The 20,467-nt window shown below is 44.1% G+C and overlaps 1 protein-coding gene across 2 annotated transcripts; it reads left to right on the top strand.

Moving 5' to 3' along the window:
- Positions 1-2,517: 2,517 nt before the first annotated feature.
- Positions 2,518-19,877, top strand: UBAP1 (ubiquitin associated protein 1). 2 transcript variants are annotated; one of them, XM_057413607.1, is made up of 7 exons: positions 2,518-2,558; positions 7,377-7,501; positions 9,717-10,649; positions 13,555-13,590; positions 14,021-14,218; positions 15,662-15,763; positions 17,146-19,877. In XM_057413607.1, exons 1-7 carry the CDS (start codon positions 2,525-2,527, stop codon positions 17,284-17,286), a joined length of 1,569 nt encoding a protein of 522 aa, XP_057269590.1. In that variant the 5' UTR covers positions 2,518-2,524; the 3' UTR covers positions 17,287-19,877. The 2 variants fall into 2 exon arrangements, with proteins under 2 accessions (XP_057269590.1, XP_057269591.1); XM_057413608.1 differs by lacking the exon at positions 14,021-14,218.
- The last annotated feature ends 590 nt before the right edge of the window (positions 19,878-20,467 follow it).

A 20,467-nucleotide genomic window follows, 5' to 3' on the forward strand; every position in this document is an offset into this window, starting at 1 on the left:
ACACGTGGCCTGGCTTGTTCAATAATAACAAATCAAGTTGATGTCTTAATTGCTGATCTCATGCAGAGGAGCTAGTAATGTAGCAGCTTTTCTGATTGTGTGATTTGGGTCTGAAAGGTGTAGCCTTTTTCATGTACTGCAGTATGGTCTCCTCCTCTGCAGCACTGGGGCTGGTATAGCCCATTCAGCTCCAGTAGTTGACACACAACTATACTGAGTGGTCCTGTAGCTTTGCCCTGGAGAGCCTTCCTGAGGTAGCAGGCTTGGCAGTGTTTCACCTCCTCTTTGAAGGCTCAGAGTTTTGTTTATTTCTGAGAAGTTGTCATCTAGTGTCAAAAACAATTCTCTAGCTTAATGGGGTAGTTTTGGATATAATACCAATGTTGAGAGAGATGGTGAGATGTGCTAACAAGCATAAAATCGTAGAATGTTTTTTATTGGAAGGGACCTTAAAGATCATCCAGTTCCAACCCCCTGCCATGGGCAGGGACACTTTCCACCGACTGGGTTGCTCCAACCTCTCTCCAGCCTGGCCTTGAACACTGCCAGGGATGGGGCAGCCACAGCTTCTCTGGGCACCCTATACCAGCACCTCACCACCCTCACAGGGAAGAGCTTCTGCCTAATATCTCGGTCTCCCCTGTGTCAGTTCAAAGTCATTCCCCCTTGTCCTATCATTACATGCTCTTGTAAAAAAAGCCCCTCTCCAGGTTTCTTGAAGCCTCCTTTAGGTATTGGAAGTCAGTTACAAGGTCCCCCCCGATCCTTCTCTTCTCCAGGCTGAACAAGCCCAGCTCCCTCAGCAGAGGTGCTGCAGCCCTCAGGGCATCTTCATGGTCTCCTCTGGACTTGCTCAAGCAGGTCCACATCCCTCTAGTGTTGGGGCTCCAGACCTGGCTGCAGGACTGCAGGGGTTGTCATGAGAGTGGAGCAGAGGGAGAATCACCTCCCTTGACCTGTTGATCACACTCCTTTTGATGCAGTACAGCACAGGATTGGCAAATTGGGCTTCAAGCGCACACTGCCACCTCATGACGCGCTTCCCAAAGAACCTGATAAACATTGAATGACTAACAGGTTTTATGTGCAAGGTATGCCTGGAGTTGCCCAGCATGACTCACTTCCCCATCGCCTAGCATCTGCTCATCGTGTTTTATTAATTCTGTTGCACCCAGGTAACCTTCTACATAGAGCTTTGGCTTTGGCTGTATGTTGAGTTCCTGTAACCAGTAGGGTTGGTGTACATAATTGATTTTCATCTAGTATTGAAAGGGACCTCTGCAGAGCAAAATGTAATTTCCTGAGGTACTTGAAACTAGCTCTTCTTGACCCCAATTATGTCTTCAGCTACCAGGAGGAATAGCTAAACTGTCTCTGTAATCCTCACCTTAGGAAACCCTTCCTATATGTTAACATTTACAGTTGTAATCTGCAGTGAAAACAGTGAGGCTGAGAGTTAAACCTTGACTGAGGAATGATGGTGTGAATGTTAGATCTGATTAGAGTTGTGCTTTGAGTGCTGCCTGCTGCAGTGGGGCTGTACCAGGTAACTTCATGGTTTTGAAGAACGGCTCTTGGGCATTTCCATCTGTGAGCTGGAGGACTTCAGGAACAAAGGGCAACTCTGATTCTGTGTCATGCATAAATTCAAAGGAGGCCTTACAAATTCAGCTATTTGAAGAATTATGCTCTGGTGTCTAGAGATTGTACTTCTAATCTGGAAAAAGAATCCCGGTATGTTGTTGAACACCGTAAGCATCCTTGAGCACGGTTTTAACTGAAAACTAATGAGACAACTGTCTTAACTCTTTCTCAGCACAGGCCTGCTCTGTTGTAAAAGCTGGCTGGGCATTTCTGTGTTTTAACATCTTGGCCATGTAGGACTAGCATCCAAACTTTAAAAGTTGTTAGTAGAATTCTGTGGGCAGTGGATGAGGACAGTTGTTAGCATTATTTCCTTGTGTGTATCTGAAAATATCTCAATTTATTGTATACCTTTTGTTACCTGTGCGTTACCCAGTGTGTCTAGGCAAGTGCCACACTGGCTAACTGACTGCGTAGCCAATATGATAGTATCCCTTTACTAGAGCAGCAAGGATTAAACTGAAGAGGATCAGTGTGGTATTTCCAGTAGGAAGGGCTATTCTTAATGCCAGGTAGGCAGGGTGTGCTACACAGGGCTGGAACAGAATGGTCTTTGAGCACTGTGATCTGGAACTCTGTCTTCCTGATCATCCGTGGCTGCTGCTTGGCTGGTTTTATTGGCTTTTTGTGTGGTTTGGGTTTTTTTCCTTCATTTTGCTATTTAGATTGTCAGACCTTGGGCTAAGTTATGTCTGATCAGTCAGTTCTCCAAGCTATAAAATAAATTTATCTTGCAAACAGGATAAACAGCAAGTGCCATAACAAGTCCCATAATCCAGAGATAAGATGCTGTAGAACTGTGTAGGCTTATGCTGTGCTACATGTGTGAAGTTGTTAAAGCTGTTTTAAAATTTTTTTTTTCTTTTTTTTTAGGTTCTAAATGGCTTCTAAGAAGTTGGGCTCCGACTCTCATGGTAAGTGAAACTTGACATCCTTGTCTTTCCAACAGGATGAATCCTGCTACTGCTGCTGACTAATGTCCCCGCCTGGACAGTCCATAGAGACTAATCTGTTTAGCCTCTGAGTAGTTTTTTGTTAGGAACTAAGTGCCTTCCTTCTTGCATAGTTGCTTCCTGATGCCTGTTCTGGTTAAACTGAAATTCATCTTGTGGCTGTTCCCCACTCCTTCGTGGCGGAATGATACCTTCTTCTCCCCACGCTTAACCCCTTCAAAATCAAAGCTGCACTGCAGTTGTGTTCCTTGTCTCATGGCTGCACTGCAGTTGTGTTACTTGTCTCATGTTTGTTGAAGTTGACAGTAGATCTGTAGCTCCTTTCTGTGGAAGTCACATGAAAAGTTGTGACTTTGAAAGTGAAGCATTTAATATATCATTGAGCTCTGCTTGCTTTTTGCTCAGCAGTATTGTTTTTTTTTTTCTTTTTCCTAAATTGGACTAATCTCATTCAGCTACATTCTAAATTTGAGATGTGTAATGTCATGCAGATGATTGGTATCATAATTATTTGTCTCTGTATGTGCTGATCTTTTAGAAAATGGGATATAATTTGAGAGGATTAATATTTCTGTGGAACATTCAAGTTCAATTTGTACGTAAAGTAGCTTCTTCAAATCAGTAATCATTCAAGCTGGTACTGCAACATTCATGTGAAATTTCCAACATGATTTTTCATCCTATAAAAAGTTCTGGTTTTAGAAAGTCAGCCTTCATCTTCCTGGATAATCTTGCAGATAAGAGAGTCCGAGGGAACTCAGTTTATTCCTTGTGCTTTATACGCAGTCCTGCTAGTGTGAAGTGACTTACTATGTCTGAAGAAAACAGCAGGGCGATTGTTTCAGTCTTCTCCAGGGTTGTTTAAGAATTAATCCCACTAAGTGAATTTTGGCTTACTGTAAAACATCTAGCCCAACACCTTCCTTTAGCTTGCTGATTCTGAGAGACTGGTGAAGTTGCACAACATAGCTGATTCACGTCTTGTATTTATTGTTGAGCTGCTTATTAGAGGTTAGAGGACTGCTATTGGATCACAGAATGGTTGGAAGGGACCTCTGGAGAGCAGAGTGACCAAACCCCTTCCTCAAGCAGAGCCACATAGAGCATGCTTCTCAGCACCATGTTCACGTGAGGTTGAGAACATAAGGAATGGGTGGAGAGAAGGGAACCCTTTTCCTGTCTCGAAGAGTATTCTTAGCACACACCTGTAACTATGCCTAACCATATAACTTCAGATGCTCTCCTGTCATTTGAATAATTGGAAGTTCAAGCTTAAGTTCTGGTAATTAGTAGCATCTAGAAATGCATCTCTCATCTGTTGCACAGAAAGTGTGGGTTGTAGAGGGACATTAACATTGCTGTTGTATTGTCACTGTTGTTACACAACTTGAGAGCTTTTAACTCCTATTTCTGAAAATTACAGAAATTTGGTTTGTGTGACCACAAAACCAGTTTTACTTGTTTTCAGAACTGTTCCCTATTGGTAGCTGGTAACTGGTTTTACCTGAAATGTTTCAATTTTGCTACCAAACTGGAAGATGCTTCTTTGAGTTGGTCAGCATCTTCTGCATTGTACTAAAGTGGAGGGAAATCTTACTCTTGTAGTTAATTCCTTGGGCAGAATATCATATAGTGTGCATTGTCAGAAACTAGACTGACAGATACCAGTTTTGCCAGGGCTGTTTTCAGAACATCCTGCTTTTAACTGCAAAAAGGATGAAGTGGCTGACCACCATATTAAATAACAGTTCAAAAACGTGTTTAATTGCTTCATTTGGACTACTGAAACAGTGGCTTGCATAATACTTTCTATATATAGGTTTTCCTTATTGCTTTAGAATTTGCCATTCATATCAGTTTCTACCCTTACCCATCTGTGTTTAGGCAGAAGGTTCATCTGTTTACAAACACAAAAGGGTTCTTGGCTTTCTGGATCAGATTTTAACTTCCCTAGACTAGTACTGTTCTGATTCAGCTGGAACAAAGTGAATACTATGTGCTTGTGGTTTTTGTAGCAGAGTTATATTCAAGATGAGGTTATAGCAATAGTGACTATTAAAAAAAAACCAGTATACTGGGAAGACACTGGGAAGGTTTTTATTCCTCGGTCCAGCTTCTGAGGTTATACTGGCAGCCCATCTAATCTTCATGTGTTCAGCTTTTTACTACACCAAAACAAAGTATTGCTGTGTAAATACCACACAGTGTATGCCTGTACCTTCTGTGGCTAGTATCTATTTCAGGCAGTGGTGCAGTGAGAGGTGCCTACCACTTGCAGTGTCAGTAGGTCTAGTAAGACAAGTGTTTGCACACTGAGCAATTTAGGCTGTGAGACTGATGCAGAGAGTAATCCTGGATCATCACTTGGATCATCCTCTGGCACAAGTCCTGATCTCTGCAGGACTAAGCAAGTCATAGCAGCAGTCACACCTCACCAAGGAGTTAGGAGATCTGGTTGCTGTCTCTGACCTGGCCATGACTTGCCAGTCTCAGTGCAAAGGCTGCCACAGTTGCTGTTTCTGCATAAGAAAACACTTTGGCATATCCAGGTTCTCAAATTGTCAGCTCAAATGCAATTTGAATGCTATGTGGCAGGTAGTGGTGTTGGTGGCCAGTGAGGTGCCATCTGGATGTTGTGCTGTGAAATGCTTGAATGTGTGCGTCTCAGTAATGATCAGTGAAAACAGTGTTATATTCTGCCTGGAGCACTTTTGCATGCTAGTTTTGCAGGTGGGATATAGGTTATTCAGCCTGATTGTTTCAAAGCTGAAGGAAATGCCACCTGTGAACTAACAGGACTCTGGGAACAGCCAGTGCAGTGCATAGTATGGGAGCTCAAGTGATGACAGCACATAAACATTTAACTCCAAATTAACAAGATGTTCCTGTTTTCAAAAGCTGTTTGTCCTTTCTGAGCCTGTGGCTGCCTTGTTGTAGATGAGTCAACAGCAAGGGAACACAAACAGTACTTACTGTCATCTGAGTATGAAAATGGGTCAGATAAAAATGGCAAGTCACAGCTCACTGAGCTAGAGTTTAGTCACTGAAAACCATCTTAGATGATGCCACTAATGTCTTTTTGGATCTGCAGCAAAGTGAAGTCACAGACAGTGCTGAAGACATGTTTCAGATTGTTCTACATAGCCAGAAACCTTACCTGTAATTCCAGAATCTTAGACAAGTGATCCAAGAGACCCCCTTTAGTTAACTGAAAAACTAAGCGCAACTAATATTGTGGGCTTTCTGCTACTTCTGCACAGCAGCTCAAGGAAAACACACCTAAAGTTTGGCTTCTTCTGTGCCCAGGCAGCCAAGAAGGCCAACAGCATCCTGGCCTGTATCTGCAATAGTGTAGCAGCAGGGCCAGGACAGTGATCATCCCCCTGCACTGGGCACTGGTGAGGCTGCACCTCGAATCCTGTGTTCAGTTCTGGGCCCCTCACTACAAGAGAGACATTGAGGTGCTGGAATGGGGCCAGAGGAGGGCAACAGAACTGGTGCAAGGCCTGGAGCACAAGTGTGATGGGGAACGGCTGAGGGACCTGGGGATGTTTAGTATGGAGAAGAGAAGACTCAGGGAGACCTTATCACTCTCTACAACTGCCTGACGGGAGGATGGAGTGAAGTGGGGTTTCTTCTCCCAAGTACAAGTGATAGGATAGGAGGAAATGACCTCAAGCTGTGCCAGGAGAGGTTTACATTGGATATTGGAAAATATTTGTTCACAGAGAGAGTGCTCTGTGATGCACAGAGAGAGTGCAACAGGCTGCCCAGGGCGGTGGTGGAGTCGCCGTCCCTGGAGCTGTTCACAAACCATGTAGATGAACCTGTCAGTGACATGGTTTAGTGGTGGACTTGGCAAAGCTGGGCTAATGGTTGGACTTGATGATCTTAAAGGTCTTTTCCAACCTAGTTGACTCTATAATTCTATGATTCTTGGAGGTAGTTAAGCTCTTAAGTGACTCTGCCTCATGGTTTTGCCGGGTGCCTAAAAGAGTTTAATCCTAAAACACTGTTGAAATACCAGGTGTAAGTGACAAAGGACAAATGGAGGACCATGAAATAAGTCTGAAGCTTCTCTTTGGAGTGACCAGAAATCAGATAGCTGATTAAATTAGATTGCCTTGTTTCAAAAATCAGAATTGCTGTGCTAAATAGTCTTGAGATATTTCTGTGTTTTGATTAAAGTGGGGTGTCTAGACTTTGGGCCACTTTGCCCTTGTGACCACTTCTGTCCAAATATTACTTCCCATGTGTATGTCAAAACCTGGATTTTAGTTTGTCATAGCTGCTCTAAAACTGGGTCATTTTGAAGCCTCTTGAATACGACAAAAAGTGATCGGTCTTTTTATAGACACATAGCAGAATTCAGGAGAATTTCAGCTTCCAGTTGTGGGAACATAGTCTTTTCACAAGGGGATCTAAGACGTTTGGTACATTAAGTTCAAAATCTGTTCCAATTGTTGGATTGTTAGGTTGTGTTTCTTTTTTTGTTTGTATTTTTAAATAATTGCAGGGTAGAACATTAAAAAAAAAACAAAACCAAACAAAAAACACCCCCAAAAAACCCAAACAAAACCACAACCCCAAAACTGAAGCACCAAAACTGAGGCAGTGAAGTCCAAATAGATTCAGTGTGTATCTGATCAAGCAACTCCCTTTGTACTGAGTCATCTGGTGTAGCTGGGGCAGCAGAGATAAAAGATCTCCCAAATATAGAAATGTGAGTCTTAATTGAATGCATTAAACTCCTAAGACAATTTCTGATTTTGATCCCAGGGCCCTTCAGTTATCTTGATGATGTTCCATTTAAGATAGGAGACAAATTCAAAACCCCAGCGAAGGTTGGATTGCCCATTGGTTTCTGCCTGCCTGATTCTTCTCAGCTTGTCAGAGAAGCCCAGGTAAGTGATGTGTTTTGCCTTTCTATTCCCTTACCCTGGCCTGCAGCATGTGTTGCAGGTAGTCAGTTTGCACATGTATCCAAATGTTAATCTTGTTGGTCCTGTAGTGTCATTTTGTGCACCAGGCTGTAGTTGTAGAAGATCTATCAGAATGATAGACAAAAATACGGTAGGTGGTGCAAAAAGCTGCTTCTCACCGCTTTAAAAAAAACTAATAACGCTTATTTCAGTATATCTACCAAAAAGCACAGTGTGTTATAGTTACTAGTCTAGATGTTACCCTGACTACTTTTGAATAGCATGTTTAAGAGGAAAACCAGTAAAACCTGATACACCCATGCTATGGCACACTTGCAGAACCTTGCTTAAGGGTAACAAGTGTTTTTATGACTGTACTTTATGGGTTCTCATGATACTGTGATGAAGAAATAAATTTCCAGTTCCTGGTTTCTGTCCCATTCTGAGTGAGAATCCTTTTCCAGCTGTAGGGCAAACAGGGTGCATCTTGGTATAGATGGTTTCCAGATCTTTGAAGATCACATCTCTTTTAGCATAAAACTGATTGCTTTAGCATAACTGTTGAAAATCTAATCTTCAGATGCAGGTTGTGATACATGAAACATAATTGAACTGTGTTTTCTCATTTTAATCCATGACTTTCCTTGATCAGTCCCAACTGACGATTGTTTTCACTTCAGCTGTGAGAGATTGCTGGAGATGTTCTGCTTTTTTTTTTTTTTGCCTTTTTTTCCTGCCCCACATATTACCCTAGTACCATACATCATGGCTTTTTCATTATAACCATTAAATGATTGATTTTCATTATAACCATTAAATGGTTGGTTAAGACCTGATTGTCTTAAGACACCTATTTCCACCCAGATAAGCCAGTGTGGGAGAGCTAAAGGAGACTTTAATGTCCTGTTTCTGGCTTCATTGTGCTGTCTCCATTTTCCTGCCAAGCTGAGGGTCAAGTATATGTGCCCAATTGGACTGCAACACCTTCATTAACATCATGTCATGATGTAGACTGTGCGTTTCGCAGTACAGTTTGACTTTTTTACAGCTGTAGTGACAGCTGTAAAACACCCCAAAGTACAGGGAAGCACAATTAACCAAAGCCATGTATATTTATATAACTATCCCCCATTTCCTTATTATAAAAAAATACATGGCTTGGGTCAATTTTGGCTATATATGGCCACATATACAGAGAAAACTGTGATAACTCTGCTCAGATAGAATCATAGAATAGAATCATAGAATCATAGAAGTAAATGTAGGAAGGAAGCAAAATATATTTTCATCCAGACTATAGCCAGGTTTTGCTGCTAGAGGCAAAACAAAGTACTTCAGGCATCTTCTAGCTTTGCCAGTCTGTAGTTGACAAGAGATGCTGAGTAAAAAAAAAATGATGCAGAATTGGGGTTGTTGGTTGATGAGAAACTGAACACAAGCGTGCTTCAGTGTGCACTCACAGCCCAGAAACCAACCGTATCCTGGGCTGCATCAAGAGGAACGTGACCAGCAGGTCAAAGGAGGTGATCCTGCCCCTCTACTCTGCTCTCGTGAGACCTCACTTGGAGTATTGTGTGCAGTTCTGGTGTCCTCAACATAAAAAGGACATGGAACTGTTGGAACAAGTCCAGAGGAGGCCACGAGGATGATCAGGGGACTGGAGCACCTCCTGTATGAAGGCAGGCTGAGAAAGCTGCAGCCATTCATTCTGAAGAAAAGCTGTGTGGAGACCTCATAGCAGCCTTCCAGTATCTGAAGGGGGCCTACAGGGGTGCTGGGGAGAAGGACTCTTCATTAGGGACTGTAGTGATAGGACAAGGGTAATTGGTTAAAACTTAAACAGGGGAAGTTTAGATTGGATATAAGGAAGAAGTTCTTTACTGTGAGGGTGGTGAGGCACTGGCATGGGTTGCCCAGGGAAGTTGTGAATGCTTCATCCTTGGTGGTGTTCAAGGCCAGGTTGGACAGAGCCTTGGACAACATGGTTTAGTGCAAGGTATCCTTGCCCATGGCAGGGGGTTGGAACTAGATGATCTTAAGATCCTTTCCAACCTAAAGCATTCTATGATTCTATGCCTGTCCATGGTAATTCATGTAGCTCATACTCTTTGTTACTTTTGTTGCTATTGGACATAATAGCTGTGATCCTTGTAACTTTTTCTTTTTTTTTTCTCCTTTCCCCTCCACCCTTGGTCAGTATGACTTCTCACTGGAAAAGAAAACAATTGAGTGGTCTGAAGACATCAGAAAAATCCAAGCTGCCCAGAGGGAAGCTGAACGCAAGGCAGAAGCAGAAGAACTAGCAAGCTCAAAATCAGCTCCGGAGGACAGCAACAAGATGGGATTCTCAGAGGGACCTTGCCCTGAGGCCATGCCTCCTCCTATCAACCCAGTCCTTGCTAGCCTGCAGCACAATAATATCCTTACTCCCACGCCAGCCAACAGCAGTGCTGTGAAGCAGAAGGTTCTCAGTCCACCTCGTCCAAAAGCAGACTTCAACCCAGCTGATTTCGAATGTGAAGAAGACCCATTTGATAAACTGGAATTAAAAACTATCGATGATAAGGAGGAATTAAAAAATATTCTTGAAATTCATGTTGGTACTACTGGGCCAATTGTTGCCCAGCTGTTAGATAACACCTTGCCCAAAGGAGGGTCTGAGTCTGTACTGCAAGATGAGGAAGTTCTGGCATCCATAGAAAGGGCCACGCTGGACTTCAAGCCCCTTCACAAACCCAATGGCTTTATCACTTTACCGCAGTTGGGAAACTGTGAAAAGATGTCCTTGTCTTCCAAAGTGTCCCTGTCCCCAATCACTTCAGTGAGCAATATAAAATCCCTGTCCTTTCCTAAACTTGACTCCGATGAGAATGATCAGAAATCATCAAAGCTCACAAGCACTTTCCATAGCACTACCTGTCTCCGCAATGGCACTTTGCTCAGCTCTTTGCAGACCTGTGCTCAGAGCAAAGCTAGTGAACTGAATGGACACCACATGGTTGGTTTTTCTGCTCTAAATGAGGACAGTGGCATGGAGACATCAGCGTTATCCTCTTCATCCAGGCTGCCTTCCCTGGCTGTGTCGACAGTTTGTACAGAAGAAGAACCACCTCAAAGCACAGCGACTACGGTAAAGATGGATTAGAATTGGGGTTGATGGGAAGATGTGGAGGTGTGGAGGCAAATGTTGCTTCTGAAATGTCTAGTGCCTTTGCTTTTAGTTCATTAAATGGGAGTGATGTGTAGGTCCTCTTTATTCACACAACAAATTGATCAGTCCAATAGGCCTTCATGCTTGTAGTTCTGAACATCAGATTATTGCTCTGCAGGTTTCCCCAAAATATGGTATTTTTAGACCACTTCTGGCTGGCAATTTTCAGCTTTCCAGCTCTCTCTGTTCATAGCTTCACACCTTTGAGTAAAGCACGTAAGATACCTTCTTTGAACAGCTCTGCTTTCTGTCTTACCCAGCTGAAATATATCATATTCTGAAGTGCTGTTAGGTTTTGAGTCAAGTATTTTCTAGGTTTGTTCCCTGGCTTGCTTATTTATTTGCTAGAAACAGTTGGAAATGCAGGCTTTTCAGGCAAGGCAAGTAATACATTAAAACACCACAGATGTGTTGTTTCGTTCAGCAAAGAAAAAAGTGCAGTTGACGTGCAGTGAAATAAACGTCTTTTTAAATTTTATTTAATTTCTTCCCCAGATCTTTTCAAATATAATCTTTAAAAGGAAGAAAATGATGGGTGAAATCTGGTATTGACCCCTTTCCTTGTGAAGGAGGGTGGAATGATTGCTTGGCGGATGCCAAAAGCAGTCCTGAAGGTCACCTCAGATTGCTCTAGTTAGTTGGTTGCCCTGTGGCTCTGAGACGGAGGTTGATCCTTCATTTCCTGTGAAACCTGTAGAAAGTTCTAAAATGACTTTGAGGACACTTAACTTCACATCAGTCATTCTCTTTGTCTCTTTGTGAGTAAGTGCAGAGATTTGGGTAAGCTTGTGAGCTCTTTTCCTGAAAAAAACTGAGATCTGGACACCAGTGTCATGAAGCCTAGTGAAAGCTTTGTAGCCAAATCCTCTAGCTGGCTCCATACTAACCTGGTTCCTTCTGTCCAGTCTAAGCAGTGCTTCACTGGTTCTGTGGCCTTACCGGCATGCTGTAAGTTTTTGTGTGACACCATGTGCTCTAAAGCAAGTGACACCACTTCTCTCCCATTGTTCTTTCACCTCTTTCAGGCTTAGATAAATGCAGTACTAATGGTGAAATACAGTATTCTGGCAACTAGTGTATTTGTCAGAGCACAGCAGAATAGCTCTTTACTGACGACTAGAGCAAATTTAATACAGTGAACTCTGTCAGACGCAGCAATGTGCTGAGCAAGTGCTTGCTGCTGTAGATCACAGGTTGGAGAGGTGGTTGTATGACTGTAGCTCAAAGGGGCTGCCACGGGCAGGGACACCTTCCACTAGAGCAGGTTGCTTCAAGCCCTGTCCAACCTGAACACTGTCAGGGGTGGGGCAGCCACAGCTTCTCTGGGCAACCTCTGCCAGAGCCTCAGCACCCTCATAGGGAAGAATTTCTTCTTAATACCTGATCTGAGTCAGTCCTGTGTCAGGTTAAAGCCGTTCTGCCTTGTCCTGTCCCTACATGCCCTTGTAATAAATCCCTCTCCGGGTTTCTTATAGCCACCTTTAGGTACTGGAAGCTGTTCTGATGTCTCCCCAGAGCCTTCTGTTCTACAGGCTGAACAAGCCCAGCTCTCTCAGCCTGTCTCCAGAGCAGAGGTGCTCCAGTCCTTGCAGCATCTTCATGGCCTCCTCTGGCCTCAGTTATGCAGGTGGTGGCTCCAGAGCTGGATGCAGGACTGCAGGCAGGGTGCCACGAGAGTGGAGCAGAGAGGGAAAATCACCTCCCTCAACCTGCTGGTCACACTCCTTTTGGTGCTGCGCAGCATAGGTTTAGTTTCTGGGTTGCAGGTGCATGATGCCTGGTCATGTTAACCTTTTTGTCAGCCAACATCCCCAAGTCCTTCTTCTCAAGGCTCCTATTATTACAATCTCTGCCCAGCCTTTTAGAATTCTCTGGAGACTTCCAATGTCCCAGTGCAGTCCAAAAGTATCTCAAAAGCCTAGAAATTTTAACTTTGGATCTGGAGTGTATGCTTTAGCAGTGAATTGAATCTAGGGGGTTCTTTTGGTGGAAATAAGCCAATAATACTCTGAGGCTTCACTGAATCTGTCTTGGGTGGTTCTCCTCTTCTCTTCTTGTTTTCTTGAAGCTCACTGCTGCTTTTTGCAGCATTGACAGAGGGAGAAACAACTAGTGAGGACAACAGGTTGCAATTAAACGAAGCTGATCAGAGAGCTGACTAGTATGATGCATTCTATTTACAGAAATCTCTGGTTATGGCAGCATGGGACACTCCTGTCAGACCGTTCAGAATATATACCACTCACTGCACCTTAGTGGTGGTGGTTTGGGTGTTTCTGCAAATAAATGGAATTTTTCAGAATTCTTACAGATATGCTCAGGATTGGTTTTCAGTAAAGAGGTATTTTTGTTATTTAGTTTGTTCCCAGAGAAGTGGCCAACTTTTCAAGCAATCTGTGTTGGCAGTAGTATTACAAAATGCAAAAAACAGAAGTCTCTGGGTAGTTAACTTCTAAATTATTGCCATCAGGAAGAAGAGCACTGGGTCAAGAGCTTAGCGGGAGCCAGCGTGCTACACTGAGCTATATGAACTTGTAGCCATCACAGTGAGTGAATAAAGAAGTCAGTAGTTACAAGGGACACACACAGATACTTCTTGGAGTATAATCTGTAGCATGCTAAGAGAAGAAACCACCCGTACGATGGCTGTTCTGTAACTGCGCACAACTGTGTAATGTCTCCATCTCACATGGGGAATGCTTACCAGATCACAGGTTTCCCCAGTAGGATAGACTTGTTCCTGGATCTCTCCTCTTTGCTGCAGCAAACTCGGGTCACTGATGTATAATGTTTACAGTCATCTTATTTATGTGTTGTCCAACAGGTACACCCAGACTACAAGGAAACAGAAATCCCTGTGGTAAGTTCACAAATGCCTACGTGCTTGCACTGGGCTGTGTTTTTGAGACTCTCCAGAAGTAATGTTCCTTTGAGTGCAGAAGATCATAGTGCTGAATAAACTTGGGTTGAAGGAAGCAATCTGTATGCTGCTCCTGAAGTACAGGGTTTGGTTATGTCATAAAGACCTTCACTTTTGCAGAGGTTGGGTATTGAAAGGTTTTGGGTCCCACTGGTAGGAGAAGGTATATTGTGGAGCATCTAGGTTGCTAATTGTTGTTTGATGGGAGTCCGACTGTGCAGTGCTTGGTTTCATCTTAGCAGTGAGTAACTTCCCAAGGGCATTCTAGAAAGCCTCTTGGGTTAATTACATGGGTGCTGTGCTGGCCAGGAACAGGGTATGGGGATGCAGAAGATGACCCTCACCTTAGCATCTGAGTTTTCCCCTTTAGGTAACACACCAAAATTTCCCAGTGTCTAAAGTGCCCAATAACACCAGCCGTGCAAAGTGGACGGGTGGCCCCGCTCCAGAGCTACAGCAGGCGCTCTCCGCTAGTGAGAGGCAGTGCATAGAGACAGTCGTAAACATGGGGTACTCACCTGAGAACGTCCTGAAAGCCATGAAGAAGAAGGGACAGAACATAGACCAGGTAAGAACTTGTACAGTGGGAAAGAAGCCCTTGGTTGGATGCTGATTCTGCTGAGAAACAGCCTTGGGTTTGCAAAATGCATAGGAAGGAATATTTTGGTTCTAACAGGGAGCTGCAGCCCACAGCCACTTTGATGTTAACTGCTAGAGAAGTTGCCACCTAGCAGTAGAGGCTCTCAAAACAAGAGTATCTGTGCCTGTTTCTGATGGGAGACTGCTCAAGCCAGCAATACCTTTGGGGTGCTGGGCCAGACCTCTGCTGAGGTTGGGATGGGCACTTAGCTGCACATAAAGCTGGGAGAGGTACTGGCTCTTCCCAGCAGACACAGAACCGTCCAAAGGAAGCTTAGTGCAGCTTTAAACCATGCTTGGTGCCATATGATAAAAGAGCAACCATCTTCCTTTGTTCTTATTACAAGGGGTTATGATGCTGACGTCTCTTCTTGCAGAGAGAGTGGCCCCTGCAGGCTTACAACAGCTCTTGGGAGGCACCACTGACTGACTTTCTCCTGCATGCCCTGGTTGTGGTGCTTCCTTCCACATGTGCTGCCTCAAACACTTGCTAAAACCAGGTCACAGAGCATAAAGAGCTGCAGGGTGAAGCGTGGCTCTGGGGCTTGGATCAGCTTCAAACAAACATCTTAAATCAGGGAGAGCATGGCCTCTTTAACTTCCCATGCTGGCCCTAGGTAGGGCCAAGACTGTGCCTGGGGAAGAGGGCTGGCCCCAGGGACTTCTGGTTGCAGAGCTGATGTGTTGCCTGATCTGCCTACACAGTGAAAGTGGTTTAATGTGTGCACTGGAATGAACTGTAGTATCAAATGGAATAAAAGGCCCTTAGGAGGGCGGTTTTAAATCCTGCCGTGTTTGCACACAGCATTACCAGTCTGACCTCAGAGCTGTAACCTGTAGCTCAGAGCTGGGCACAGGTAAGAAATCTGGCAGCGGTTTCTGGGCACACGAGCTGGGATTTGCAGCTCACTCACCAGTGTGCTGAGTTGATCTTTAAAAGGCTGACTGCTTTCCGATTGCATCAGCTCTTGTGGCTGTCTGAGAGGAAGCTCAGAGCTTACACATCTTGATGGCTGGACCTACAGTTTCACTTTAAAAACTTGTAATACTAAAACCACAGTTAAATGTGTACCTTCTGCTCGGTGATCAGGCACGGAAGGCTAAAGATAGGCTTCTGAAGCTGCTGTGACTCAAGTGGAAGATGATATTCAGAGGTGGTGGGAGAACACAGGAGGACAGAAGGACTTTCCTGTTTTCTCTAAACAGGCTCTTGCATAAAGACCATCCCAACTCTGCTAAGAAGGACTTTATCTTAGTCCCTGGTGAGGGCTGGGGTAGAGTTGTGCTCAGCCCCTCTGTATAGACATGGTATTCAACCATGTGCTGCAAATGCCACTCTGCAAATTTAGTTTCTTTTCTTTGTTCTCCACAGGTTCTGGACTACCTGTTTACACATGGACAGCTTTGTGAGAAGGGCTTTGACCCACTTCTTGTTGAAGCAGCTTTGGAAATGCATCAGTGTTCAGAGGAGAAGGTGAGGGCACAGTGTGCTAAGCCATAGAGAGAATGTACAGTGATGGGGAATTCCAGCAGCAGTTCCTCTGGCTGATGTAATTCTGGCTTTTGTGGTAATGCTGCTTTGTTTCCAAAACTGACTGCCAAAGGACATCTTTGTGATGATAAAGCAGATATGTGTTGAAGCATTAGAATTCTTCTGTATTGTTTTATTGCTCTCACTTGCATGCATTTTTATGGGGAATGGATGTTTTTTAAAGACCCTGTTTATTTCTGGGTGTATTTTTGAACCCAGAGTTCTCTTGTGTGCAGGGTGCTTGGTACAGAGACAGTTAACTTCAGAAGCAGCAAGTTATCTTTCAAACCCTGCCAGTATGCCCTGGCCATGGATTTTCTCCCTTGTATGAATGCGTCTGCCAGGCTGCTCAGCAAATTGGGTTAGGGCTTGCTCTGGAAGCTAGGAAATCTGTTTCTTGGATCTGGTTCATTGTTTGGCTGTTTTATCGGCACCAAAAGTACAGAGACACGAGCAGGTAGCCAGGAAAGAGGACAACAGGATCTTTTAAACAACCTGCATGCTTTAGAGGTGCAGCCCACTCCCACCATCCGCACCATATGTATATTCAGTCCTGCCTTTATTTGACTTAGTGATGTTTGCAAACAGAGGAACAACGGTGCAGATATGGGAGAAGTGACTGATTTCAGGAAATACATTTGCTACTGGCTTAACCCTAAATTTGGGAATAGCCAACCTCCTGATCACCCATTTCAACCTGCTTGCTTCTTTTTGTGGGTTTTTTCTTTCAAGTGCAGCTGAGGCCCTGTAAATGGCAGAGGGTTCGTGAAAGTCTGATCAGCTCACCCACTTGTGGTTGCTTAATTTTTCCAAAGCTCATGGAGGATTCATGATTGATGACAACGTGTCCTATAGGGTTTGTGCTAATCCCCCAAGTGTGCCCTAGCTCTGAGAAGCCTTTTGATAGCGAGAGAGACTGTACTGTTTCTGAAATCAAAGTAACTTAAAAAGAAGTTCAGGTACAGCAGGATGGTGGATGGGGAGCAGGGTGCCATTAATCACCATTTTTGGGAGCCCTAATTGAGCCAGGCCGGTAAATTTCCTACTGCGGAGAGAAAACACTGGGAGAGAGACCCCCACAGGCTGAGCTTTGGTCCTGTTGCCGAAGAGGGTTTTGGAAATGCAGGGCTGCAAACACAGGTGAGGCTCTGTGGGCTCTAATGTGGGTGACTTTGTCCCAAGGGAGCCAGAACAGGCTGTACTTGGGAAACAGGCATCCACTGCATGGGGTGCCCAAGTCGCTGAAGACAGGCTCTGTGCTAAACCTCCACCGAGCACCGATCATCCTCTTTCCCCTTGCAAATAATGGACTGTCTGTCTTTCAGATCACAGAACTCCTCCAGCTAATGAGTCAATTTAAAGAAATGGGCTTTGAACTAAAAGACATTAAGGAGGTCTTATTATTACATAACAACGACCAACACAACGCTTTGGAAGATCTAATGGCTCGCGCAGGAGCCAGCTGAAAACACATTCCTGGATTCTTGGCGTGCAGCGGAGCAGGGCCAGCCCTGCCACCTCCACATCCAGTGTGACTTGCTCTCTGCAGGAGGGAGCCTGGCTTTTCACATGCAGGGGAGAGTGACTGAGCAAGCCCGCCCGCGTGCATCACTCTAGCATTTCTCTTTCCACTGAAAGCCAACTTTCTTTCTTAAATTAAATTTTTAAAGTGTCCTTTCCTAAGTTTCCTTTTTCCAGCTTGGCCACGGAGAGTTTAGACTGCCCAGCCTCTACTGGAATTGTATGTAGGTAGAGACAGGAGTGGTTTCCTCCCCTCACTGTTGCACTGGAGTTGGACAGAAGAGCTACTAAGTTGGTTCTGAAACTAGGATGCTTTGGTTCTTTGAAGCTGCTTTCATGGTGTCTTGTCTGCTTGTACTGAATTACTTGACTGTGTCACAGTCCAGATTAACTGAGTAAATTTGACCTTTAGTGCAATGGAGTTTTATTTTTTTGGTCAAAAGTTAGTATGTAAGTTAGTAAAACACTGGTTCAGAAGCTGTCGCTATGCATAAAGAGAGAAGCAGTTCCTCTTGTGGGTTTTCTTTGGTTTGGTTTGGTTTTATTTTTACCCATGCATCCAGCACTTCTGCCAATACTGAGTGGTGTGTAAGTTCTCTTGCAACAGGTAAGCTGTGAACTCTGCCTGGATCTGCAGCTTGTGTTGGTTCTTGAACCTGAAGGCAGAGAGCTGGGGCTCAGTATTCTTAATCCCCCAGGCTTGTAGGCTATTTAAGGCAATGCCCTGCTAGGATATCAGTTAACTTTTCATTTTACATATTACTCAGTGTGATGCAGGAAGTTTCTTTCAAGCACTTTCTTTAAAACAAATATACTCACTGCGTTAGTTCCATTTCTCACACTGCTATAGAATTACATTATAACATCTAGTACTAGAAACCAAGTTTTGGGTTGTTTTTGATAGCTCAGACTATTAAGTTGTACATTGTTCAAGTTCTACATACATCAAGTATCAGCAGTCTTGAGGAATCTTTAAAGTAATTTGCTAAATATTTTGACTCTGCAGAAGAACAACTAATAAAGCCCTCAAATATGACTCCCAGTGTCATGGTTCCCGTCTCTCATGCAAATTGACTTCAGCAGATGAAGAACTTGCTGGATCCTGCCTGCTCCTGTAGGCACACATGAATTGTCCATGTCAGGAAGAGCAAGGAGGTCTCTGGACAAGCAGCTGCAGTGATGGAATGTGCTGCTTTTTCCTGTGGCTTATTTTTGTGTTGTTTCAAAAACCAAATCTTGGGATCCAAACTCATGTTACAGCATGGAGCTGGGAGCATTGGACTTCAGAGGGGAAGACTGCTTTGCTCGTTGCCTGAGTACATGTTTCATTAGGAGGTTTTTGGCTCGTCAGGACTCTGAAGGAGACATTAAGTTGTTAAACTTTATATGACCAAAACATCTAATCCAAGTCCAGTGTTAACTCCTGGAATTCCCTGTGGGGTGCTCAACTATGGTAATTACATTACTTAAAATGATGGTGAGGAGACATGTAGCTGGCCAGTATGTAGGAGATGTGGAGGTGGATCATGAGTACGACCGTGGCACATTGCCTTGCATCGTATCCTGTCATGTTCAGCCTCACCAGTTTATAGCGGTGGGGCTGAAGTTAAAACTTGTCTGAGAAGGACATTCTGCATCTGAAGGCTGGAGGCATGTTTCTGGGCAACCTCTCACAGAAGTGAAGACCACGGAGTATGGGGATTAACATGGTGATTTAGGGGAGAGGCACTTCTGAAGAACCATGTAACAAGTGACACAATGTGATGAGACTTCAGTGTTGTTCTGGGTGCTGGGGATCAATAGTTACTCTAGGACTGTAGCTTCTTATGTCAGATTGATTTATGTACCTGATTTACGTACCTGGCACTGTTTTGACTTTATCAGAGGCTGCTCTGCTGCCTTGTGCTAGCTGCTGCCATGTACCAAGGCCTGGATACCTCGATGGAAAGGCTTGTCCAGAAGTATGGATGCGGAGCCGAAATCTGTGGTTGTCCGTTGAGCCATCGACTCCCGAAGCTGCCTCCTGACAGTTCTGGAGAGCAGCAGCTTGGCAGGGACTCTGAGCTGAGGGCTCCCACTCTGCCCACTGGGATAAAAAGTGCTCCTGTGCTCATTGCCTTGTTTTGAGGGTGACGCTGTGGGAGCCCTGAGGCTTTCTTCAGTGGGCCTCATGGCTCTTCCAGTGGCTTGGCTCTGCTGGAGCACCCCAGGGCCTGCATCATCAGCTCTGCTGCACGGTGTGTGGCAGGGCAACTTTCCATGCTGGGCAGGACAGTGCATTCTGCTGGTGGTGCAGCAAAACCTGGTGCAAGGGTTGGCCTCACGTGCCTGAAGGACAGCTTGCGAAACACCAGCCCTGTCAACAGGCCAGGTGTGAAGGGGATCTCTACCCATTCCCAGCCCCAGTTAATCTTTATGTAATCAATCAAACTGGCATTTTGATCACATTTACTATAAAATTCTACCAGAGTTCTGTAGCAAATTGAATTTTATTTTAAATAATGTCAATTATTCAAATAAAATATCAAGCATCTGCCATGAGCTTTAATTGTCTTTATTGCACCTGAAAACAGAATTGAAACCACTTCAGTTCTGTGTTTGTTTGTATGTGGCCAGGCTCTTTTAATCCCCTAGGCTGATGTAATGACAATTTCAGCTATGTTCCTCAGGTTGAAACAAAAGCCATTTGTATCAGGTGCGAGACCAATATCAAAGAGCAGGAAGGGGATGACACTTCAGAAATGCTCATTTAGCACATGTTCACATAAGAGTTAAAGCAGCATCTAGGTAATAACCTGAAGACTGGAGAGAAAAACATCACCCTTTTTGGTAATAGCTGTAGTAGTTTCCATTGCATACTGGGAACCCAGTTTCAGTATTGCCTGGGTATGCAGGCAATGTCTGCAGTCCTGTTACTGCCAAGGATGGTGGATTTTCACAATGGAGGCTGTTTTATTATTTTCATTTTTTAGTTAAATCATCTCGCATGCAGTAGAGAAAATAAAGAACAGTGATAATAGAATCTTAACAAGATACAAACTACTGGTTAAAAAATGGTGTCAGGACTTGAAAAACTGCTTTGTTCTTTTGTCTCTCAGCATTCCTGGCCGTTCCTCCAGGGAGTGA

Source organism: Pezoporus wallicus, unplaced genomic scaffold (genome assembly GCF_028554395.1).
Source record: "Pezoporus wallicus isolate ANWC-B61680 ecotype Strahan unplaced genomic scaffold, APGP_CSIRO_Pwel_v1 contig_8776, whole genome shotgun sequence".
Classification (NCBI taxonomy): Eukaryota; Metazoa; Chordata; class Aves; order Psittaciformes; family Psittacidae; genus Pezoporus; species Pezoporus wallicus.

Bases quoted from the DNA above. Each gene is read 5' to 3' on its own strand.
- UBAP1 (XM_057413607.1), top strand. From the start codon at position 2,525: ATGGCTTCTAAGAAGTTGGGCTCCGACTCTCATG. The intron at 7,502-9,716 runs GTAAGTGATGTG...ACCCTTGGTCAG, and splicing joins AGCTTGTCAGAGAAGCCCAG to TATGACTTCTCACTGGAAAA. The intron at 15,764-17,145 runs GTGAGGGCACAG...TCTGTCTTTCAG, and splicing joins ATCAGTGTTCAGAGGAGAAG to ATCACAGAACTCCTCCAGCT.